This window comes from Parasteatoda tepidariorum, chromosome 8, assembly GCF_043381705.1.
Source record: "Parasteatoda tepidariorum isolate YZ-2023 chromosome 8, CAS_Ptep_4.0, whole genome shotgun sequence".
NCBI lineage: Eukaryota > Metazoa > Arthropoda > Arachnida > Araneae > Theridiidae > Parasteatoda > Parasteatoda tepidariorum.
Window position 1 is genome coordinate 2,220,038 of NC_092211.1, and position 26,487 is coordinate 2,246,524.

Genomic DNA, 26,487 nt, shown 5'->3' on the forward strand with positions numbered 1-26,487 from the left:
AGTGAAGTAGAAATATATAGTAACTCCTTAACATACAAAAATTGCTATTTTAGTTTGAAAAATTACATGACAATCAGCAACTGCTTAGATAATTGTTTTTTTATTTGATAAGAATTTTGCATTTTATAGCATAATTAACAGCAATTATAATTTTTTTTTAATTCAATCCCTTTCTAAGTGATTGCTTTTGTTTGCTATATCTTTTATGTTTGCTATATTTAGTCGTTAGTCCATCTTCAAACATCTTCTGACAAGTCCTATTTTTTCTTCTTTGCAAGCACAGAATGTAAGTTTTGAATATATTCCCTTCCAGTTTCTCTGATGCTGTAACATTTATATATACTAATAATCGTCGTTAGAAAAACAGTCACCTTTATAGTAACTAATTAAAAAAATAATTACTTCTTACAAGAATCGCGATAGTTGATCTTAAAATTGTGTCGTTTGAACTACAAAAATCGGATCTATCTGGAGAGCAGGTAAAAAATTCGAAAAATCTTATCTGCTGCGCGTAAAAGGGGAGATAATAGGTAAAATAAGTAAAAATGAGAAAGGATTGGTAGCTATGTAGTTTGAATTTTCTGTTTCTCTTTGAAAATCGGTGAATTTTCTGAAAAAGTGGAATACTTATTAAAAAAAAATGAAATTTTTAGAAAATCTGAATTTTTGATAAAAAAAAAAAGCTGAAATTTAAGAGATAAAAGTGAAAAGAGCGGAAATCCGCTAAAAAGCGGAAAAATCTCATCCCTGAAAATTAAAAGCAATAAATGATTAGAAATTGACAAACTAGAGCTAAAAGTATAAAAATACCTGTCAGACTCAAGTTTGGGAGTTTCTGTTCTTATGTCATCAGCTGACTTTTTAGGGGACTCTTCTAAAAATGAATTGAAGGTTTGATCTGCATCATCAGGAACGAAATCATCTACATTAGTAATATCCCCAGGCAGTTTAGAAACCTTCCTTGGAGAATTTTCTAAAAGAAATCAAAATCAATAAGGATAAAATGTCAATAAATAAAAATTGCTCTTGAAGAATAAATTGCTTTTGAAATTATGAACATAAAATAATCAATCAATGATCATGTACTCTTTGAATGGAAAACAGACAATTTTTATAATTTATTTCGTTATTTTTTTATTTATTAGGTATAACAGTAAATTTGAGAAGATTCACAAGATAAGGCAAAATTAAAAGTTGTGAATAAAGACTTGTGTCAAATACAAGAAGAATTTTACATTTTATTTCATAACTGGTGCTGAACAGTCGACCCAATTCTATGTTTATCACAGTCACTGTTCAACTCCATAGCCTTGTAATTTTGAACCCAATCCAGGAGACAAAGGAACTGCTGTATCAAGCATTGGGGCAAACTAGCCTTCGTGAAGAAACTTTTGATGGAACAAACCTGCCTTTGCATAACATGGAGAGGTAAACCATGATAACCTCCCATGGTTAGCCCGATTGCAAGGCGATTCTAGACTATGATCTGTCTACCACTGATATTTTTTATGTCAGCATAATAGTCAGTACGAGCTGGAAGCAGAGAATTTGTATTGCCCAGTCAATGCTGGGATTTAAACCTGGGTCATCTCAATGGGAAGTAAGCACTATATCCCCTGAGTCAACCATCGTGACTCTGCAAGGAGAATTTGAAAAATCTTTAGGTGTAAGTTAAAAAGCTAATTAATTAAATTTCAAAATCATGGTAATGGTCAAAAATACAATAAAGTAAAAGGCCATAGCAATTAAAGCTAATACACTTGAAAAAGAAATCTGTAGTGTTAATTAAGAACTACTTGGAAAGAAAACATATTACCTTAGTTAATATATTTCAAACACAGCTGTTTGCTTTGTTTTGATAAATGACTTGTAAGTCAAATAAAGCTAAATGAGGTAGAGGCAATAAAAATCAAAACTAATAGACTTGAAGTACCAATTTTTAACTACTTGGAATCAAATTGAAATATCCTAACCCCCTCTGTAAGTAGCAAGGCTTCTGTTTTTTAAATAAATGCAAAAAAATCATAGTACTTCTAGAAAGCAGTTGTTTATTCAGCATGAAATTTAAATGCTTATATAAAGAAAAGACAAAATAGTGCTTTGTCATAGTCTGTATTTCTATTAATTATATTGTTATCAGCTATGTACACAATAAAGTCCCAATTTTCCCAAATAAATTCTTTTAGACTTCATTCTAATTGTGAAATCTTGTACATTAAAATGCAATAAATTCACACAAAAAAAGGTAATTTTCATTTTCAGCTTAAAAACATTTCTGAAATTCTTAGAATTTTTGAAGTTTAGAAGAAATCTCAAGGAACTGAAGTCTCTCGAGTTTTATTTGTCTCCTTGAGAAACATAAAAGAGAGATAAAACTGAATGCTTGATACAATGAAAAATGATATAACAAGAGTAGAAACAAAGTTATTTTCTTCTAATGGTCGATACTAAACTATTAGGTTCTTTGTCACGGATGACGCCGGAAGTGTGGCTCATATGACGTTACCCATTGAGCACTTGTGAACCTGAGCCACAGCGGCGAGCAACATTAGCCATGGTGAAGATATTTAAGGAGGCAATATAATGTGTATTTGAGCAGTATTAGTTCTATCTGCTCATTAAAAAATTATAAGTGAAAGTGGGATTGAGTACTTATAAAAATTCAGATTTTTTTTTTCGGTTTGTTATCAAACAATTTTTAAAGTTTCTAACTAAGCACTTAACATTTATCATTAAAGCATTTATTTTATTAAAATTATCTTTTAGTTGCTTCTTTGTCTGAAAAACTGGCTTTTGAACAATGGCAAGAAAACATTGTAATATCAATTTAAATTATTACATCGAACGGGACAAAGATTGCGTCAATTTAACTCTTTAGTCTTAGCGGCTTGCCTAAATTTTGTCTCAAATGCTAATAAATTATTAAACTAAACTAAACATGCATTCTAAATTAAATATTTAATAATTCAAAGGAATATTATAAAAAAATAATTATTTTTAGATCTCCTGTTCCTAACTTGTAAAACACAACTGTGATTTGCTTTGAAATATGATACACTATACTAAAACATGCAGACACTGGACTGCATGTTGACCTGATAGCATTTATACAAGATTTCATTTTTCAACATTTTCTTTCAATAAAAATAATATTGAATTAAGTATTTAATTTAAACTGCAAAGTGATATGCAGAATATATTTTTAGGCAGATGCTTAAAATTTTTACTCATGAGTTGTTTTCATCAAAACTAGCATAAAAGATTTCTCCAGAATTATTATCAGTAATTAGATACCTTTTTCAAGAACTTAAAGGCATAAATTATTATAACATAAAAGAAAAATTTAGCGTCAATTTAGTGCAAGAAAAATATATCATAACAAAAACATTAAAAGTCTTAACATGAAACAAAGAGAGTTATTAATTTTTACAAATTATTCATTTATTATATATATTTTTCAAAAAAAATAAATAAATAAATAGTTAAAAAACATTTCACAGGCAAAGTAGATGGAAATAAAAAAAAAAAAAAAAAAATTGAGGACCTATGCTTTAGCCTTTAAAATTAAATTTGTTATTTTTTAAAAAAAAGTTTACCATGAATGTTGAGTTAATACTTTCAAAATCATTTCTTATACTAAAGGTACTCCACAAAACTAGTAAGATGCTATTCTTGGAAAATTAAATAATATTTCAAACATTGACTATCATTTGTGGAAGGATAATGATGTGAGTAAAGATACACACCATTTGTGGAAGGCATTTCAGATGAGGAAGGCTGTACAGGTGGGCTTGAAGATTTGTTGAGAAGTCTTGAAATAAAACCAGACTCTTTTTTCGGAGCTTCCTTAAAAAATAATGACATAACAGTTATCAGGTTAATTAGCATTTTTGAAGGTTTAGTAAAAACAATACATATAATACACACATTAACAACAGTGTGATCATTCAAAAAAAGAATTTTTTTTAAAGTTTATCAAAAATTTTGAGACGCTTTCACATGTACTCTATCCAGGGTTCGAGCAGTACTTGAGAAATTTTAGTAGTGGTAGTAACTTAAGGTTAATACGAGAAGATATTTCTTATTTTAATATACCACTTTGTTAATTAATTTGTATAAAAGCTGGAATTTTAATACAAATATACTTTCTTTGGAAAACAATTTCTAGTGGTGGTCACATAGAAATTAAATTATAGACATTTGTTTAATTTTCATTACCACTTTTTAAAATTTACAAGGTCCAAGGTCTATCATTTTTAAATCAAATTTTAATCATCAATTTTGCTGATTTTTATTCAAAGCAATATATTGACGATATTGATTATAAATTATAATTCCGATTCTGCTTTTGAGATAACTAATTTATATATAAATACAATTAAAAGATGCTGGGGTGGTGTTTGTCGAAAATTAAAAGGGCATTTTAACCCTCTGCTTACAGCACATAGCATGGTGAAGCCTATCATTCAGGTCCACTTAAAGTATCAGAAGTATAAATTTGGCTAAAAATGTGAAAAGCATAAGGGAACTATCAAATAAAACATTTTATCAACTGTGTTCAACATCAAGTAAATACAAAAAAAGGAAGATACAAAGAAGGCAAAAATGCTTCATTGTCAAAAACCCTTCTTACAAGGATAGAAAAACATGTTTTTTATCCATATTTAAAAAATTAGCTTAAAATAAAATATTAAATTATATAAAGCAATCATAAATGTTCCCTTTATCACCTTCTACATAGAATTTAATAATTCGTAGTTTTTTTATTTAATAATTCCTAAGTAATTTATTAAACCCTACTCTTTGATATCACAAACCTCCTTTCTTCACGAATATTTTCATTAATAATCAAAATTTGGCTACCTATTTACAGCAATAATTCCAATTATCTTTCATAGTGTTTAAAATATTGCGTTATATTCATCATTTTCAACAAGTTTAAAATCTTTTTGATTTTAGTGACCATGAGTGAATTATGAAAGAAATACAGAATTTGAAGATAACTTTCATTTCAAAAATTAACACAACACATTTCAATAGACTATGCTTATCAACAATGTTTTTACATTTACCATGTAATTGCACACTACCAAGTCAAATTTATGTGAAATATGGATAGAATAATCTTTGTATGTTTATCAGTGCATCTTGTACTACTAAATTCAGTTTATGTGAAAGCACTACAAAGTAATGCACAATGATACCAAATATGCAAGAGGTACCAAAGAACTCCGGGGAAAGATAGCATTAAAGTTCATGGCTATAATTAAAAGGGCAGAGAGAGCAAGAAGCTCCACAAATCCCCATTCACAACGCTTCTAAGTGAAAATAAATTTCTATTAATTATCCAATATGATTTCAGTAATCATGAAAGTTTTTTTTTTTTTTTTTTTTTTTATTNTTTTTTTTTTTTTTTTTTTTGAAGGAATTAAATATAAATGAGTAAAAAGAAATCAAAACATCTAATCAAATATGCTGCACATTGTGATAATTTAAATTTTAAATACAATAGGCTGAAGCCTATCAACATGAAATCACTGTGATTTAAATTTTTAATTATACTATAAAATCTTTGCACACACTATAATTGCATAACTATCACCCTAGATTTTGCAGAGTTTTGAATGGTTTTATGCAGTTTTTAACACTTGTAATGTTAAAAACAAGTTTCAAACAAGTTATCAAAAACCAAACTTTAAAATAAGTATGAAAAAAAAAACTATTTACTTTAGAAGGGGTAGCCAGTGGTACAGGTGGAATAATAACAACAGGTGCATGTTGATTTTCATTACTGGCTTGGGATAAGTTGGCAGGCATTGAAACACTTTTAGATGCAATTTGCGGTGGGAGTGGATAATTATCTAGAAAAGATAAAATTTAATGAAAATAATTAGTAGCAACATAGGAACTGTTATTAAACATTATCATTTACTAGAAATTGTTAATATTGTACTTTATAATTGTTAATATCGTACTTTTTTGTTAATATCGTACAAGAATAATTTTTCATTAATTGCTAATAGAGGCAAGATTAAAAGAATGTATGTAGCACCATAAGAGAGAAAACTGGAAAAAAATATAGAAAAATAGTACCAACTCCTATATCTGGACGTCCATTTATCAAAAATGTCTATTTTTCAAACACTCTTAAACAAACTAATCTCTTTTAATTTTTCATTAAAAAAAATATGCTCCAGTGATCTTAACAATTTTTTTTTATTTTTTCATTTCTTGCATCTCGATAGAAAAACAATTATTCTGTTTCAATAGCCAGGCTGAAAGGATATACATTTTTAGAAAAAGAATAAACTATGAATATTAATGAAGCTAAACATGGGCATTGCAAGGGTTAAATTTTTGAGCGGGACAAAATTAAAATACTCAGTCACAATAGTTCTCTAAATTTCATACATAAAACGAAAAGATTTATTATACCTACCATATGTTTGCAGAAAGAATAATTATTTTTATCTGTTTTTATCTTTACTGAAATTAAATCAATTAAGATTTATGAATTTTTTCTTTCTATTTGTCTAAAATATTAAGGGAGACTTTTAGATATTTCTAATTATTGACTTAAGGGTGCCTCGTTGCGACATCCATAAAGCCGAGCATTAATAGTGTTTAAAAAGAACAACAGCAGACAAGCTTTGTTTCCCTTTAAATTATAAATCTCTTCGTTAAAACAATTTCTTTAATTCTGTTCCTTGTTTTACATTTTATTATCTAGCTTAGAGTTCCTCAAAGTAAATTATTTTGCTTTTGGTATATGAGAATCTTTTAATATTATTTTAAGTTGATTATCAATGTTGCTAATCCTTCACATCATATGGGAAAAAAAGAAGAGAAAAATGTCTTTTTGTTCATAAAAGAGAAAGTTTTAATTTATCACTGCTCACTTTTATTTCTTTATTTTTAATTATATACGCATATACTTTATCACACTAAACATTTTTAGTTAATTAAAAGTCATCCACCTATAAGAAAATGTAGTATGAAATTTACATTATCAACTATTTCTTTTTTTTTTTTTAATTAACACAGGTTTCGATGCTTGTTTATCTGAAAGACCTATTATCTAAATCTTCTGTCTATCGATTAATCATCTTCTTTCCTGAAGTCCTAATGATTCTGGATAGCAGATTTTCCCTTAAATATCATACAAGAGGAGAAAAAAAAAACAACTACACTATAAACTTTATTAACTGAGCTTTCCTTTTAACCTTTTAGCATATTTTCATCTATTTTTACAAGTAATTATGAAATACTAACAATGTTGATTATGCCAGGTTTCCAACTAAATTAAACGAAACTACATGGAAATAGAAATTGATTGCTTATTTGGATTCCATGCCAAATCATGCTACTCATCCAAATCATGCTATTGAATGATTTATATTTTTTTAACACTAATTCCCTTTAGCACATTTTGAATACAAAAACAATTTATTATAAACCAAACCAAAGTACAAAAACATATTTTATCAAAGAGTTGGGCCAACAATCATCTACACTTTGAAAGAAGAAACTGAGTGCTACATCAATAAAATTTAACCACAATAATATGTAACTCATTGAGAGTTTCAGCGATAGAATGCATATGTGTAAACAAAACTATAGAGCTATTTACTCAATATGCTTAACCTTATAGTTTGTCTACGGTAAGAACTCCCCCCACCACAAAATATGAGGTCGTCTGGTGCTATGGAAACAAGAATAGCACATTTCAGGGAGGGTAGCTTCTCTTCACTCTAGAGCTAACACAATTGAACGAAGAGAAAGATTTCCTTTCTCTCGCCAATTTGAGCCAAACCCTATCCTAAACAGTGAACCCACACCTTGAAATAGTTATACCTCATTACTATACTCACCACCACGAGTTCAGACGTCTGGCTAGGGGAGTTCTTACTTTAGACAAACTATACATAGGTCATGCTGTTCAATTAAAAAAAAAAAACAATGCATGTGCTTCATGATAAAATTCAAGAAAAGGGGCTTGGTAATTTTCTTTCCCTTGCTAATACTATCAAGGCTAAAGTAGAATTTTAGATAACTGATATAAAAAGTTGGTTTTTTATTTCATTTTATTATTATGTTGTGTGCCATACAAAAATGCCGAAAGTGTGTAAAAATCTTTGACTTGAATTTTTTGTTACTTACATTGATTTTTTTATTTCACAGAAGTATACTGTATACTTTATGAATTAATAAAAAATTAACAATTTTTAATCATAAAACTGTTTTTTACATCAAAAGTATTTCTTGCATGAATTTTTGAATACCTTGTATAACAGGGATGCATAACCAAGTTTGAACAGCAAGCTACAAAAACTACTTAATACTATGTCCGGGCCAATGTTTGCATAAAATTATCAATGAGAGAAAATGCAAGCTGAATTTATATTCTAATAGAAAGCAATATAAATGTTTACATGCGCAGCAAAATTTTTCACTTGGATGCATGTAATGTAAGTTATGCATATAAAATGCATATGTTATGTAATATTTAACCCACTGGCGGTTTAACAAAAGGACAAGATTAGGAGAATGTTTCTCCCCGATGCACTAATTCCCTATCTAATAACATAGAAAAACTGGTTTTGCTATGCCATGAAGACTGCAGGTTAAAATACGACATTTTACGTGCAGAACCGTCAGTGGGTTAAAATCTAAGCAAATAGTATCAAAATTAAAGAAAAATCTTATGACAAATCTATAGATATACCAAGGGGTGCAAAAAAATTTCACAACCACCATTTACCTCAAAAGTTACTTTTATCAAAAATAAAATTTGTGCAGTAACATATTAATGTGATAGTAGGGATTAAAATTTTGAAATAAAAATTTATTCTATTGCTTGTTATATACTTATCTTTATTTATTTCAGAAATTTTATTTTTTCTCTTCAAATTTATTTGTAGAAATTTGTAAGAAATTACATTCTTTCATAAACATTCCACCTATCACCTATTTTTCATATTCTGAAAAAAATCTCAATTAAAATAACAAATTACTGTAACAGACCAAAAGGACCAAATATATGACCAAAAAAAAATTGCCTTCTGATATAATTTTTCTTTCAATTTTTACAAATATTTCAGTCAGTGCAGGGCAAAGTCAAAAGTCGTTGGGGGCTAGTTTTGTACTATAAATTGTGCATCCCTACTGTATAACAACATTGATATGATATAAAGCCTTTAAATTGGTTTGCCCAATTAACTTTTATTAAAAGGTTTTACCTATGTTATATGACAAAATTAAAGCAAAAAAGTTCTTCCCCCATTGTAAATTATAAGATTTACTTAATTTTCAAAAATTTAACTTTTATGATGTTATATTGCATGCATAAATTTCGTAATTCGAAGTCATAAAAATATCACTGATAATTGTAAAATTAATATTGAATTATAATGCTCTTTTAAAATACTGAAAACAATATAACTCAAAATGTACAATTACAATAATTCAAATGTGATAAACATTAAAAGAAAATGATGCTTACTTGGAGTAGAAGGGGATAAATCATGAGAACCATTAACTTGTCCTACTGAAAAAGCATTCACAGATTCAATGGATGGCGATGATAGTTGAGAAAGTTGCTCAGCAACTTGTCGACGACGATTTGTCAAATTATCTAAAAAGCTAAGACAAAAACACATAAATGAGTCATAAAAATGCAATGAGGATTAAAAAATTTTTTTTAACTATATTCACAATTTTTTTGTAAGAGAGACGAATACGAAATGTTAATTTTAAGGCCCTGTGATGAAATCAAACTTTTATATAAATTGATACCGATTTCATTGCTAAGCCTTAGTATAATTAAAAAAATATTAATTTGGCTTTAAAATGAAAAAAAAACTCATATGTTTAAAAATTACAAAATAAAAAAATATTTCAAGTTTCATACACTTTGACATTTTAAATAAAATAAATTATAGCAGATTAATTACAGGAAAGCTTGATTTATCTAGGTATTAAAGTTTTTAAAAAATGCCTGTTACACAAACAAAGAATTTTTAACAGCTTGAAACTTACACATCATAATTTTGCTCTTCAGATTCTGACAAACAATCAAGTTCCTCAACAGTAGCTTGAATTTCATTATTATTAATTTCAAGTTGTTTCAATAAAGTTTCTTTCTGAAAATTAAGGTGATATCAACAACTAGAAAATCAACTGTAATAATGGAAACACTACACAAAGTTCTACAATTATAAGCAATGTTATTAAAAATAAGATTTGAAGCTATAATTTTAAAAAAATATATGCATGTTAGTTTAGAAAATAGTCAATGATACATTGTTACCATTAAAAGTGGCTTGAAATTAGCGACGATTCAAGATAACTAAAATTTGGCATGATCACCTTAAAATAATGATCAGTAGTCCTTTGGACCAGCATCGATATAAAGGGATATACTGTTTAGGGTTTTATTTCCAATTCCATGTATTGGTTTGTATTTCCGTAAATAAAGTCAATTTCATAATAATTGTAGCTTTACAACTATGTACTGCATTCTTAATTTAAACTCACTTTATTAACTTTAAAAAAAAAATTTACAAATAATATCATTAGAAACATGTAAGCAAACTTGCTAATTAACTAGCACCTACCATCTTTTAACTACTGGATTTTTGGACTAAAAACTATTTTTTTTTTTTTTTTTAATTTCTACCCCTTTTATGCTATATAAAGATTGAGCCCTGATATTGGGCTTGGTCATGATTAGGTCATGTGTCATAGTATAATGTACTATCAAAATTTTACTTAAACAGAACTCATAAGCACAGCTGCATTAACTATGTTCTAATTAAAGGCATCATTAATTCATTCTCACATAATGTTAATGGTTTTAATTAAAGCTTTTTATTTATTATTATTTTTTCAAATAATTTTACACTTATTTTTCTCTTTTTTTTTGCATCAGCAATGTATTTGCAAATAATATTTATTTCAGCAAAATTTGGTGACATCCCAAATAAAAATAGCTGACACAATCAATATCCTTAGACCATGTCATTTTAGAAGTCATGTCATGTTAACCATTAAGGGTTAAATTATAATAATAAATCGAATTCAATATTTATTTTGAATATAGCCCCAAAGTTCATTATAAATCAATTAGATAATTTTTTAGAAATTTCCACAAAAATGGACTTTGTAATGATAGACAGATTTAAAGCAAAAATAGCAAAATAGTTTTGACTTAAACTAAAGTTAGAAATAACCTACTTGTAACAACATGTGGTGCTGAACTTTAAATCAGTTTGAGAAATATGAGTAGTAGAGATATATTGAAAATACATAAAAATTTTAAATAAAAATAATTAATAGAATTTTATCATTAGTAAAATCAATTATTAAATAATTATAAAATAAGTTGAACAAAGTAATGAAAAATGAATAAATTATAAATTAATCAATTATAGAAAAAAAGAAATATAACTAGATAACTGTTTTCTTTTTTTAAACTCACCAATTCCTTTAAAAAAAAGTTCAAATAATAAAATAGGGACAAGCCTTGCTAATAAAATTTACAATACTTAAGTTTCCTAAATATTGAAATTTTGATATTGAAACTTGTGCATAGAGTATTGTTAATGATAATTTTAAACATTCATGTTAACTCACTTAATTTTTTAATAAATTTTATAACGGTTGTTGAACAGCTAACCCAATCTGTTTGGCTTATGACTACTAATGTTCAACTCCATAGGCGTGTAATTTTGAACCCAATCTAGAAGACAAGGGAACTTCTCGATCAAGTATTGGAAGAATTTTGCCTTTGTGAAGGACTTTTTAATGGAACTAACCTGCATTTGCGTTACATGGACAGGAAGACCAAAAGAACATCCCACGGTTAGCCTGACAGGGAAGGGACTCTAACCCATGATCTGCCTACCACACTGAGAATATTTCACATCAGCACTGTGGTCGGTGCAAGCCAAATGCGAATTCATATCGACCACCTATCACTGGAATTCGAACCCGGTTCACCTCATTGAAAGTCGAACACTATATCCCCAGAGCCATCCTGGCTCTTACTTAACTGACATTTTTTTTTATCTAAAGACATAAAATTTGCCATTATGAGAGAATGATCCCAGACATATATGATTTGGTCCCATAGATCAATGAAGCCATTAGATATGTTGAGGTACCATAGATCAATTTCAATGGATCAATGAAACAGTTTTTATTGATCATAAAATCAATTTTAATAAAATAAAAATAAGGCATTATTGACCTGTCAAACCAAAATCTATGGGAGAGATTTAAGCTTTTAAAAAAATATATTTATTTGTGCTTACTTGTAACTGCAAGAATGGAAGATTAAAAAATTTATGAAGGTACTTCAATCCGAAACCATTTCTCATTGAGCCTTCTGCATACCGTATTTGAGCACTGTCTCTTGGTCTGAAAAAAAATAGATACCTTTTCATTACAAAATGTAATTTATATAGATCGTGTTGTACATGAACACTTTGTTAAATACTTACCTTTCCAACCCTTCAATAAAGAATTTCACTTGGTCTTCTGTTACAGTACGATGATGCCCCATATCCCTATGGTTAGCTAATACTAAGACTGGAATGTGGTGAGGAACAAGTGGCAGTTCTCGCTGAACATATGCAAAGGTCCTGCAAAATTTACATGTTACAGTTTATATTTATATAATAATTGTTTACGACAATAGTCTTTTTAACAATAAAAGCCTTTTTAATTAAATTCACTTTCATCTACATAGGCATACCCACCAACATTGGAGAAATAAAATAACGGAGATTTTACTTGCAACATTTTTTAGGCTACGAGTAGTTTTGATACATAATGCATAATCATGTAAGTCAAAAAGAGAAATTCAAAATTGGAAGTAATATAAGCATTTAAATTCAATAAAGTGAAAAATATGCATATAAATCTTAATCTTAAGAAGATGTTTTAAACCATTATAAACACTCAACATACTGCAGTACTGGCAACAGCACCATCTGTAAAGGAATAAGAGAAATATTTTTGCCATCAGCAGATATATCGCCAAATTATTATATTTTTATTTTTATTTCTTCCGCAAATGCCGAGAAATTTGGAAATATACGGTTAAAAGATTTAAAATACAGGAGACTTAGTTAAAAAAACAGGACACTTTGCAACTATGTATACATAATTTAATGTACAGAAAAAAAAGGAAAAAAATTCGAGCAAACCTAATGGATCATCAAGTTATAAGTTCTGGAAAATTATTTTAAAATAACAAAATTCAAACAAATTATGCTAGGATTATGCAGTAGTGAAGTAATCCTGCCACAATTTGTTTGCATTTTGGTACATTGGCCATAGTTTGTTTACATTTTGAAAACATTTTTTCAGCATTTAAAACTTCATGGTTCACTCTATGTTTACCTGAACTCTCTCTTTTCATTTAAATTTTAAAATACTAATGGAGGTGAAACAAAATTTCATGAAAAGTTTCTTCCAAGTTATAGCAGCCTCTTACTATACAACCTTATCTATCTTTACTCTTCTTAGAATTAGTAGTATTTAACAGCTTTTTCGATCATTCTTAGTTATCTCAAGCTCATAAATAATTATGCAATAATTATTCTAAGAATAATTGGGCTTGTTTGAGAACTTTAACGTTGGATTACAGAACTGTAAAAGTAGTTTGTCTAGTTGTATGCATAAGTAAGGGTATAATGGAAAAATAAAGATCAATATGTTTAAAAAGATGTTAGTTCACCTTAAAAAAGTGGAATTAAAATTTAGTGAAAGGGAATTTTCCTGTAAGTAGCTTTATGTATGTGCTGAAAGATGTAGGACAATAGTGACTAACAGGGCAAGGTGGCAAAAACTTATTGAGATGGCCTTGGCCTGTCTCGGGCTGTAGTGCCAAAGAAGATGCTTAATGGATGACGAACGTTCTGGTAATTCAGATAGTCATCTTGGCCTTGCGGCAGCTTATCAATGGTACGAAATCAAAAAAAAAAAACAATAAAGATTAATCTGTCCTCACCAGCAACTGCTAACATATCTTTAAGCAAAAGGTAAGAGTTTCAAAATCGATAAAACCACACGGTAATAGTGTCAATTATTTCTTTAACGATTTTGAAGAAGGAATAAATAATATATAAATTACTTTCTTTAATCTATGACACCTAAAGAAAATAAACTAATGTTCAATCTAATAGCTTTTCATCTGTAAAAAACGCAAACATAGCTTTTCTATCTGTAAAAAACATTTGTATTATATATGATACTTATTTACTTAGATGCTTTATTTCATAATAAAGTTTGAATGCCCAGATAAGATTTTCCTTTTTTTAATGTTTGCAATTTATTACAAAATCGTATATACAAGATAATTAAGTACCTATAGGAAATAGGTATTTCCAGATGAAAGGTCTTTAAGTTAAAGAGCTATTGTCAGGAAAAATCTAATTTCCGGACTTGAAAAAGTCTCAACCATTCCAGATATAGTTACTTAAATTGAATAAATATAATTACAAGATCATAGCAACCAGATCAAGATTTACAATACCATTGTTTAGTGATGTCTAACACCATGATAACGCCATTAGTACCCTTATAAACGTCTATGAATTCTGCATCAAGAGCAGCTTCTTCAGGTACCTGCTGAATAGTAAAAAAGAAAAATATTTACCAAGACAATAATGATTAAAATATTAGTTAAGTAATTAGATGAGGTTTTATAATCATAGCTAAAGACTTTTCAAAAGTTCATAAAGATTTTTTGATGTTTCTGCATTATAGGGGACTATGATAAGCCTATATGCCATCACGGCACTATTACAACATTACAGATTGTTTCATCAACAGTTATTTATCATTCTTTCTTATTTCATTATCATTGATTTTAAAAAAGGAATACAATTATAATGTTAACATATCATAAACATCAGGTTTTTTTTAAACTTCTACTTATTATAGTTGACTATTTATTTTCAACCAATTACTATGACCTCAAAAAGTGAACACAACTATTAAATCTACACAACATAAAATTAACATAATCATATTTTATAACATAAATAAATAAAAACTTCTATAATTAATGCATTTATTGTTTCATTTCTTGCTTTAACTTGACAAATTGTGACTTATAATATTGACAATGTTTTGTGACATGATAAAGTACCAATTTTTATTTGAATCTACCAACATTTAAAAAGTTTCCATATTTGTCTAAAATACCTCAGTAACTTTATTGTCCAATTTGAGGCCATCAATTTTCTTCTTTTTCTTTCCTTTGTCTACAACATCCCACACTTCTACTTTCACAATATCATCTGTAGCTTTATAGTTCCACTGAATACTAGCTACCTGAGTGACATAAATGTAAATATGAATGGATGTTCCATATAAATTACACCAAAAACAAAAAGGAAAACAATAAATTGTATACATTACTTGTATTTCTTCAGTAGGGAGATATTCTTCGACAAATTTTTTTCCTTGTAAGCGTTCAAACAAACAAGATTTTCCAACATTTCTATCACCTTTTATAATGATTTTCACTGAAAGGTTTTTCAGAGAAGTTTAAAAATAAGTCTAAGCATTTTAAAATTACAAATGTATTATCTTTTGCAATTATTTTAAAAATAATTTTAAAAAATATTACTTTAATTATTAATTAATTATTTTTAAATTATTTTAAAAATTATTTAAAAATAATATAAAATAAGCATGACAGTAATTAAATGTAAATACACAAATAAAGTAAGAGATAAGTTATAGAGGGATTTATATAACATATAAAGAAAAAAATACAGGAAATAAAAATAAACTGCATTTTTAAAAATAAATTTTATATAAAAATGGAATAATATTTTAACTATAACTTCTTTTCTTTTTTTTTCATTTCACCAAAATCTTATAAGAATGTTTCACTTTGAAACTAGTTATAAACTGGTTATATTTTACTGAAATACAACCTAAAAAAAAAGTCTTAAAACTTAAATGAATGATCATGAAATAGCCCTAAAAATCATAGAAAAGTTAAAAAAATATCCCAAAAATTTGAAGATACTTAATTAACAAGCTTATTATGAGAAAGGTACATATAACATGAACTGCCTAGGATCACCAATGTCTAAATCTGGCATCAAGAGGTGTTTGAGAATTCTGATTTAAGTAGGGGTAAGAATTACAGGTGAAAAAATCTTTGCAAGTGTTCCACATTTGCATTTTTATTAAACAAGTATGCTTACTTTACAAATTCTGGATTTTGCAATCATCTTTCAATTGAAAAAAATTTCAACAGTTGTTAAATAAAATAATAAGTAATTCCTGAAAATCATACTTTAAATAAAATTATTTTTGAATAAATGATGGATTGTATAATTGCAAGGAAGAAAATTTTAGTTTACTTTAAAATTTTCTAACATATGGTTAGGTATGTTAATAGTTAAATTAACATTAAAAAACCCAAACTTACAACAACTCTCCTAAAAAAACTGAAGTACCATAATTTGAAACTCAATAATCCAACAAAACAACAAAAAAATTTACATTTATTCAGAGAAAGTCCATTTCTTTGTTTAATTTTTTAACTAAAAATATCATCTGCATTGATATAGTTAGATTATTAAAAGTTAATTCCTGGCTGTATTAAAGTGTGCCCAAATACATAAAAATTCAACTATTATTTCAAAAGTTTTTAAGGTGCTTGTTTGCTCCTTTTTCGTACATTGTACAACAAAATTTTATCAGAATTACATTTAAAGGCTGCTATTTTATTTTATTAGCTAAAATAACTTAATATAATGAGTTTTAAAATTCTGTTAATAAAATATTTTTTGAACAAGGAAAACTTACTGTTATACTGTACCCCTTTTGCAAATTTTCTTTGCAAGTTGAGACCCATAGCCTGAACACCAGGAGGAGGACTACCTTTGGATGGCGCGTCATGACTACTGACTAGCTTTTTCAAGGCTGTAAACATTTCATGAAACAACAATCCAGATTGGCTATAAAAGTCAAATATGTTCGATTTTAAGTAAAAACAAATAACATACATTAAAATATATTGGATACAAAGTTCAAAATGATGCAATTAAAAGATAAAATTAATAATTCAAATTCAAACATCTACAGTTATAAAATTAAACAGGGGTGATTGTGAGCTCAACTCAAAGGTCCTGAAAATTTCTTCAGTAAAATCATTAATGGCACACTTCAAAAGATGTCTTTATAAATTTAAATCACTTATATTTTCAAAACATGGTTGTGGGGATGGTAGCTATCGACAATGTCAACCTTCATCTATGAAAAGGAACCCCTTCATAGAATTGAGTTAACATGTCTTATATACTAGTGAATTGGAATTATATTTCAGTAATGATAGATACCCAACAGTACTACCCCACCAGAATTATATCTGTGATAGAATTTGATGAACGTATACTACTAGTTGATTGATTGCTGTTTTGTGAGAAGCCGGAAGAGCTGTATTAAGATCGCCGTACTTTTGAGTGCTGTATTAAACTAACGGGCGTGGTCGCTCCTGTGTTGCCTTTAGCAATCGAGTGAATATGTTGAGTGTGATCCAGACTGAGTCGCAGTCACATGTAGCAATTCAACTGTTCAATGTGGACCATCCATCGAAATAGGTGTGTTCAGATCGAAGTGGATGTTACTGTCAAGACTGCATCTAATTATGAAAAAGTACCCCTTCATAGAATTGAGTTAACATGTCTCATATACTAGGGAATTGGAATTATATTTCAATAGTGGTAGATACCCTACAATGATATTCTAAATAAATTAGATGTAGTATAATTTAAATGAATAATTATGTATAAGTTTATTTTATCTCTAATCACATTTATTCTTCAATCAGAAAAAAATATTTGCAAATGAAAGAGATACCAAGTATAAATTTAGTTCATTTTTAAATAAAATATACAAGAATTTTTACACATGAATGCGATCGATGATTTCTTAAACTTCTGGATCTTGGACTTCCGGATCGCAGTAAGCGAAAAATCCTGAAATCCAAATTTTTTTCTGGAGCACAATCTTTTCTAGATAAAAATTAATACTTTATCCTTAATTACAGTGAAACTTCAGTTAGAGAGACAAACTTGAGACTGAAAAAATTGCTTGTTTATAAGTAGGGTACACTACTAACAAAGACTGACACCAGAAAATGTTTTAAAATAATTGCTATGATATAGAAACAATTAAAAAATTTATAATAACTATTTATTTTAATATTTATTTAAACTTAATAAAATTATATTTACAGTACAAAAAGAATCAATAAAGAAATTTAATACATGTACACGTCTTTGTTTCATACTTATTTAGTTAAAATGAGAGATAATAGAAATTTGTTTTAAGCAGTCTTAAGTGTTTTAAGCTTATGTCTTTGCATGCAACTTATCATGATACAGTTTTAAATCCATTAGCAATTTTATATCAATTTCTTCATTTTTGGATAGATAAAAATATCTCAGTTACTCAACACAAATTTGAGTATCACATAAACTTTTCATCTTTTAGTCACATCATTTATTAGCCATTCTTGCCAATAATTACAAAATCATCACTGTTGATAACACTTTCTCCTGTCAAGCTAATCAAACTTGTTAGTTCAGAAATGGGACCATCAGAATTATGTCATCTATTACATGTATCATATTTCCTATTATCCCTTATATACTTCTCTGGATAAAAATTAATACTTTATCCTTAATTACAGTGAAACTTCAGTTAGAGAGACACTCTTGAGACTGAAAAAATTGCCCGTTTTACACTACTAACAGAGACTGACACCAGAAAATGTTTTAAAATAATTGCTATGATATAGAAATAAATAAAAAATCTATAATAACTATTGACCTTAATATTAATTTTAAGGGATCAATGAAGAAATTTGATACATGTACATGTCTTTGTCATTGTTACATACTTATTTAGTTGAAATGAGAGATAGTAGAAATTTGTTTTAAGCAGTTGCAACTTATGTCTTTGCATGTAACTTATCATGATACAGTTTTAAATCATTTAGCAATTTTACATCAATTTCCTCATTTTTGGATAGATAAAAATATCTCAGTTATACTCATCACAAGTTTGAGTATCACATAAAGTTTTCACTTTTGGTTCTTCCTCAGAAAGCATCAAATGGGTATCAATTTCTTCAATATTACTCTCAACGTCATTTTTTACGACCATTTCAGCAATTTTGTCTACATTTACATCATTTTTTAAACATTCTTGCCAATAATTACAAAATCATCACTATTGATAACACTTTCTCCTGTCAAGCTAATCAAACTTGATAAGTTCAGAAATGGGATCATCAGAATTATGTCATCTATTACATGTATCATATTTCCTATTATCGGTTGACGTGTCACATGGCAATACCTCCTTGAAGGTAAATCTCTTGTGAAATATTAAATAAAAACATGGCAATCAATCCTATTTGTCAAAAGCTTGAATAAATATTTTATTTATAGGAACACCTCAATGACTAGAGTTCTTTTTTAACCCAGCTTCTTTTTTAACTACAGTGGTCAAATTAACTAGAAAAAGGAGAGATTTTTCAATGAGGAAGATGAATTAAGAGCATCTTATGTGACATTTCAACTTGTAGGGTATCAATCATCACTTGTGTTGTCCAGATGAAAAGAACAAAAGATGCTGTTGTTTAAAAAATTTCACCTGAACAGTATCATTTTTTCTCCTTTCTTGGCAAAGATAAAGTAAAATAACAGGAGAATGGTTGATTTAAAAGCAATAAAATAGCTTAACAAGATTTTTAGTTATGAATAAAATAAAAAAAAATTATATGCTTTAAAAAATGATTTAAAAAAAAAAAAAATTTTTTTTGTTTTGAAATTAAAGGTAGAAATAGCTTCTTTTTTTTTTCAAATTTAGAAAATATGGTATTCGATTTGAAGCGATCAACGTTTCAGAAACGGTATGCAATAGCTTATTCATAGAAAACTCTCAGGGAATTATTAAAAAAACATTGTGATGAGAAGCGTCGATTTTGTATTTATAAGGTGAAGTTTTATTGTACTGAAAAAGAAGCAGAGATCTCTGTTCAGAAACATATCATTAACTGATTGCACTTACAAATAAAATTAAAAATTAATACTACATATGTTGCAAGTTCTGATAAAATTAATAATTTATATTTAATTACTAAGAGAGACAAAAGTCTTTATTCACAATCATCTAAATAACTGATTGCAGTTTTTTCATCTTATTTTTAAATAAAATTGTATGAAAGAGAAAATAGGCCACTGATGTGTTCATCAGGTCATTTGCTGACAAACAAGATAATTTGTAACATTCAGCAAGCAATTTAAAACTTAATTTATCCTTTTAAGTTTATACAATATTTCACCCTTGAAAATTATTCCTATATATTTACACTTTTGCAGAGTTCTTCCTAGGAATAAGAAAGGACTAGGCACTTTCTCAAAGAAACAGGCACTTTGAATTTTAAAAGGGTACTCACTTAACAAAGTAAAAATTTATGAAATTGTGTTACATTATGTAATAACTGGATTTAATCCTCAACATTTTTGAATTACCTTCTTATACTATTTTATGACTACAAGTCATAAATTCTCACACATTATCAAAACAAGAGAAAAATTATAAAAATAATTAAAGACACGCAAAAAGAGTTGAGCATAAATTTTTCTTTCTCTGAGCTTAAATTTTCTCAAAAGAAAAAATATATATATATATTACTCTGATAAACAGCTTGAAAGCTTTTTCCTACAATTTAAACTGAAAATTATCAAAATATAAATATTCAAAGGTGCATTTTTAAGAAAAAAAGTATTTATTTAAAGAATAATTTTAAAATCATTTAAAATATTCATTAATATACCTGCCTCTCTTGAAAAAAAGTGAAACTAATAAAAATTTAACTGATTGAAAATAATCCTAACAAAGTAAATATTTGTGACAGTTATCAGATTTAAACCAATATATGCAGATAACTCTACCAGTGCGTAGTTATTATTTAAACAGTGAGTTATTAATTTTTTAAAAATGGGATATGAGTAAAAAGACAATGTTTTTATAAAAAGAGCAAAGAGTATGCACTTATAAGGATCAAAAGGCAGATAAGGCGAGCCTTCCTTTTAAAAACGCTTAAAGAGAACACTACTATTGATTATTTTTAACATTAAACATACCAACACTTTACACTACATACAATAATGTATGTCATACAATATTGTACCTGTCATTTGACTGATTATGGTATGTTTAATGTTAAAAAACACATTTTCAACCATAAATTAATAATATCTAAAATATAGCCCATTAAAATGAAGACATAAAACAGGATTTTTCTTAATTAATGAACAATACTAACTAGAGTGTTAAAAAAATTACCCATAAAGTTATAAACTAATTTTAAAATTTAACCTGTATAAAGACGAATGTTTTGTGCGCCAACATGAAAAAAAGTATTATAATTAAAAAAATTCCTTCAATTTTCCACAAGACAATTAGCAAATTGAAATAAATGAAAAGAAAAAAAAAACGTACAGGAAGAAAAGTAAACATACTTAAAAATAAATAATTTTCAGATAAGATCGTAGTAAAAAATCTCGTAAAAAATCTTATTACCAATAAATTGAGTTAAACATGCAATACTAATAAAATACATACTTCAGTTTATAAATTTTTAGTCCTTTAACAAGGTTTTATTTTTGTAAATATTAAAATAAGTTTAAAATATGAAGTTAAAATAAAAACATTAAAACAAACAAAAAATCTAAATGCGCAATTCCTTAAAATGAATTTGCCAGTTTGATATTTCTGTTTAATATTCCGCCAATGATATTTCCGTTTAAATAGTTTTACGTTTAATAAGCTGAGAAAACTAATAAAACATATAGCAAATTACCAAAGTTCAATAAAATATATACCCTAAAAAAGTAGTGGTCACAATGAGCAAAAAGTTTTATTTAGCTTCATTTGTCACTAATATTTTAAGAAGTAAACAAAGTTTCGATATCAGCATATGTCAAACTATTTAGATAATTAAAAAAATGAACAGTCGAGAAGAAAATTTATTTTTAAACAATTCATTGTAAAAACTAAGAGAGATAATGAATAATTTTTATTGTTGACAAAAGTGAGAGAGAATTCAATCCTTTTATCAGGTCATTTGCTCTAGATCATCAGTTTTCAGTTTACATAAAACATAAATAAAAATAAAACAGTGCCATGCAGTAAAATCACTGATGCCACTTCAATCATAAAACATATTAAAAAAAAAAATTTAAAGAAGCAATCTGCCTAACCGTTAAAAGCAGTTTAAAGTCGCGCAGTTGATTTATACCTGTTCTTTAAGAATTCATATACTAACACTGAATAAACGGTTTCAACCGTACAAACCGATGTATATTACGATTATTTAGAACCATTTAGGTTCTTGGGTTTCGGTCTCACTTTTAGGTTTTATTCTCAAAGTGAATATCAAATTTATTAGATAGCTTATAATGTATTCTATAACAATATCATGCGCTGAAAACAAGATCATATAGCTTAAAAAAATATGGTATTTTGAAAATATAGTATTTCAAAATATTGGTGGTATAAATATCGATTTTGCGTCAATATGTAGCTCAACAAGGGACTGTAAAAGCTAGTTATTAGAAGGTGGTTGGGAATATGTTACTACAAACCTTTTCCACTATATTCGAATAGAAAAATCTCTTTGATTCACAGCGAAAATATGGTGTCGGGATAGCCTGACTGGTTGGGCAATTGACCCATGAGCGAGTGGTCATAAGTTCAGTCCTAGCCGACAAAAGATTCCCCGTGTACAAAATGGTGACTGGTGCATGCTAAATCTGTCACAAAATCCTCCAAGTTTCAATGAGAAATCAATACTTCTGAGTAAACAGGATAGGAGATAAATCGTGCTCTGGTTCAGATCAAAATTGTGATCTGCGGATGGATGGCGTGTGAATATGACCACACTGAATGACGAGATGTGACTTATGAATGCTGTCTCCGGTCCGGAGCATTTTAAAGGATGATCCGGATCATCGTCAGGGATGTTGTTTCCCAAACCATCGCCAATAGCTTATTGTGAGGCTCTAGAGTGACGTAAATGAAAGTACCAGTACCACAGTGAAGATGCTGAATTATGAAATGTTGCTTGTTTGTAGTTCATTTACGTCGCACTATAGCTGCGCAATGGCCTATTGGCCACGGTCTGGGAAACATCCCTGAAGATGATCCAAAGACATGCCATCACAATTTTGATCCTCTGCAGAGGGTATGGCACCCCCGCTTCAGTAGCCCGACGACCTGCACGCGAAATCGAGCACTTTACGGTAGAACAGTTTAACGAGGATNCTGTACCAATTCACTCCTCCCTCAAAGCGACGCCCCCAAAGGGTGACTATTACAACTCTGATTTTGCCAATTCCGGTTTTTTATCTGGGTATCGCGTCCTCTTAACGATCAGTCCACTGTGAGACTATGAAATGTTGCAACCAGTGATTAGCCATTTTACCACTTAAATTAAAAAAGAAAACTCATTTTATTAATGGTTATCAAAGAATCTTGCCTGCTTTTTTATCGTTGAAAATTGTTAAATTTCTCATTCCTTTTTATTTTGTCCAATCGTTATTCAACAGATAAGAGAAAATTTTGATCTGCCTGAAAAAGATCTCTGAGGGTGTACGGTATCGGTTCTCGTCAAACTATCCTATTGTTACCTTTAAGGACGCCTCATAGGACGTCAGAATACCAAAGCAGGAGAGTCAGCCCTTCCACAGATGATCAAAATTGTATTACGCATGCATGAAAATTACATTATCTTCATAAGGCAAAGTGAATGCACTTCCTATTGTTTTTCAGTGGCGCCATCTATATCAAGAATTTTACTTCTACCACACACACATACGTCTCAACCCGTATATAGGTCAGACACGTCCACACATGCATTCATTTATCCACCGATCGTAATTTTGACCTGAATTAGCGAACAATCAATTTAGTTCCACCAGAGGTATGATTTGTCATGGGAACATGGAGAACTTTGTGACCAGACAGATTTAACGTGCACCTGTTACCATTCACTACACAGGGATCTGAAGATTTGTATTCTCTGCATATACATTTAAGCCTAATTTTACTTTTATATTAACCAATAATTTTCAGACTATGTCCCATTTTTTATTTTATTTGTAAATAAACATTAAGCTAAAAGGCACAAGTATAGACAACTTTGTTCGAACACAAGTTTTTAAGATAATATTCCCTTTATAATATAAGAATATTGCTAGTTTTAAATACATATATCTCAATATTAACCTATAAATATGAAAATAGGTCCGATATATTGTATTGACAAATAATTATAGACAAACTAGGGGTCATACTGTGGGTTATAATATGTTTCCATCGTGCATGCAATGCGGAACCACCAAAATGATTAAGAGTCTTGATTCACATGAAACGGTAAGATGACCACGGTTCTGAAATATGGAATGAAGCGCCAAACTGCTTATCCCAAGACCGCGAGTTCGATGCCTTGGGTGATGGTGTATCGCGTCGAGTATGAATAAAAAAATCTCATTACTAGCTAAAAATGTTTTTTCTTTTTGTTATAAAAATAATAATCTTTTACTTACCTTTTTTGCGGTGTGGAAGTTTTTATAAAACATTTCAAATTGTCGCTCTCAGTGTTTTTCTTTTAAAGAAAACACCGGGACTCTGCAAAAAAATTTCTAAAGATTTCCTGTTATCTGCATATACATTAAATCTTACTTTTACATCAACTTATAATTTTTCAAACTTCACCCAATTTATTTTTTCAGTGTAGTAAACATTAAGCAAAAGCCGCAAAATTATAGACAACATTCTTTGGGCTCAAGTTTTAATTTCCATTATTATCAAAGAAATGGCACATGTTCAAATTACACACAATGGCTTAAAGTGATTGGCATTAGCACTATTAGAACTCATTGTTACTTAAAATATACGCCTAAAATTTTTTGTGGCATGGCCTCGTCTTTATTCATACTGAAATAATAAATTATTCAAAGTTTTAAAATTATAGGATAATATAAATTGGCTTTTATGTGCCAAAACTTATGTCTTATATTAGCTTTGTGTTTTCTTCTTATCAAAAAGAAATGTGGCAAAATTTAAAAATTATAGGTCAATATAAATTTTAAATTTAGGCTTTAGGCCTTATGTACACGCAGAAAGCTCGAAAAAAAGAAGAACAACAAGAACGTATCATTAAAGCTACTTGGTGCCCAATATAATTTGTCTATATTTTTGCAGCATGGCCTCATCCTTATTTACACTGAAATAATAAATAGTTCAAAGTGTTAAAATTATAGGTAAATAAAGCAGAAAATTTGCTTTTATGCATATACAGAGAAAACTCGAAATCTTCGGATATTTTTCATAGTGCCCCCGACGCTTTCTTCATAGAGGGGCATATGGAAAGCGGTATAAAAGTATTTTATTAACATTACTTTAAAAAAATTTCTTATTCGAGGAAAGTAAAAAATAAATGGCTAATTAACCTTTTTTTCTTGGGGAAAAAAAAACTATACGAGATCATTTCCGTTCTCGAACTCGTGTTCTTGATAATAACTTCATACTAGACCACGGTACCTTGCTGTTTAACGAAAATTAAGCTCTAAGTCATTTTCATGAATTTGCAAAAGGAGCAAAAAAGAACAAAAAAAATATTATGCCTTATTGTGAGGCTCCCAATTCAACTATGCTTTTGCAGCTTAGTGGGTTCGTTTGTTATAATGATCATCTCTGTGCTTTGAATAAGGTGCACAATGGAACCATATTACAATCATTCTGCGGTTCATAATTCGCCTAGAATTGTGTGGCTTGGTGTGGCAGTTTAGTACGCTATAACTATATATTTCAAACAACTACAAAATAATTGGTTCATATTAAAAGAAGATATAGTCTATTATATATATTTTGAACATGTGCTATGTCTTCGATTATAACAAGAATACTGACTTGTACTAGATCTAATTCGTCTAAACTTTTGCGACTTAGCATCATGTTCTCATACATTGATCAGATAAAAGAAGCAAACGTTTTAAATCATAGGTTAATAATATAAAAGAAAATGTAGGCCTTTATGTATAAGCAGAGAAAAAAAATACATGCTAAAAAATATTGATAATTTTTTTTAAAGGGCTACTTTTAATACATACAGAATGCTAATTATTTTTATTTATTTCATAGGTTAAAAATAGTTAATAGCGTAGTTATTCATGTCTCTTTCTTGATCCCATAAAAAACAATAATGAAATTTTACAAGTTTGGATTTTTAATGTCAAAAACTGGTTAAAATTGTCAAAATTTTCTAATTATAGTAACAAAACTATAAATACAAGTCAATTTTTTAAATAGTATATTTAAAAAATTAAACATATATATAAGCATAAAAAAATATGATTATACAGTCGAACTCGTTTA

General features: G+C 28.4%; 1 protein-coding gene across 10 annotated transcripts in view; it reads right to left on the minus strand.

Annotated features, from left to right (window-relative positions):
- The window catches only part of LOC107442335 (rab-like protein 6), a 39,724-nt gene extending 17,469 nt beyond the window's left edge, over positions 1–22,255 (minus strand). For 2 of the 10 annotated variants that reach the window (XM_071184416.1, XM_043048200.2), the window contains exons 1-11: positions 21,933–22,249; positions 16,840–16,991; positions 15,433–15,539; positions 15,217–15,345; positions 14,543–14,637; positions 12,504–12,644; positions 12,315–12,420; positions 10,039–10,142; positions 9,503–9,642; positions 5,728–5,861; positions 3,747–3,846 (exon numbers count right to left, since the gene is read on the minus strand). In XM_071184416.1, the coding sequence (XP_071040517.1) occupies positions 3,747–3,846; positions 5,728–5,861; positions 9,503–9,642; positions 10,039–10,142; positions 12,315–12,420; positions 12,504–12,644; positions 14,543–14,637; positions 15,217–15,345; positions 15,433–15,539; positions 16,840–16,966 (1,183 nt within the window). In that variant the 5' untranslated portion in view covers positions 16,967–16,991; positions 21,933–22,249. Of the gene's footprint in view, positions 1–810; positions 974–3,746; positions 3,847–5,727; positions 5,862–9,502; positions 9,643–10,038; positions 10,143–12,314; positions 12,421–12,503; positions 12,645–14,542; positions 14,638–15,216; positions 15,346–15,432; positions 15,540–16,839; positions 16,992–21,672; positions 21,843–21,910 lie in introns of those variants that run through there. The other 8 variants (XM_043048201.2, XM_071184413.1, XM_071184411.1 and 5 more) reach the window with 8 other exon arrangements.
- Positions 22,256–26,487: the final 4,232 nt, after the last annotated feature.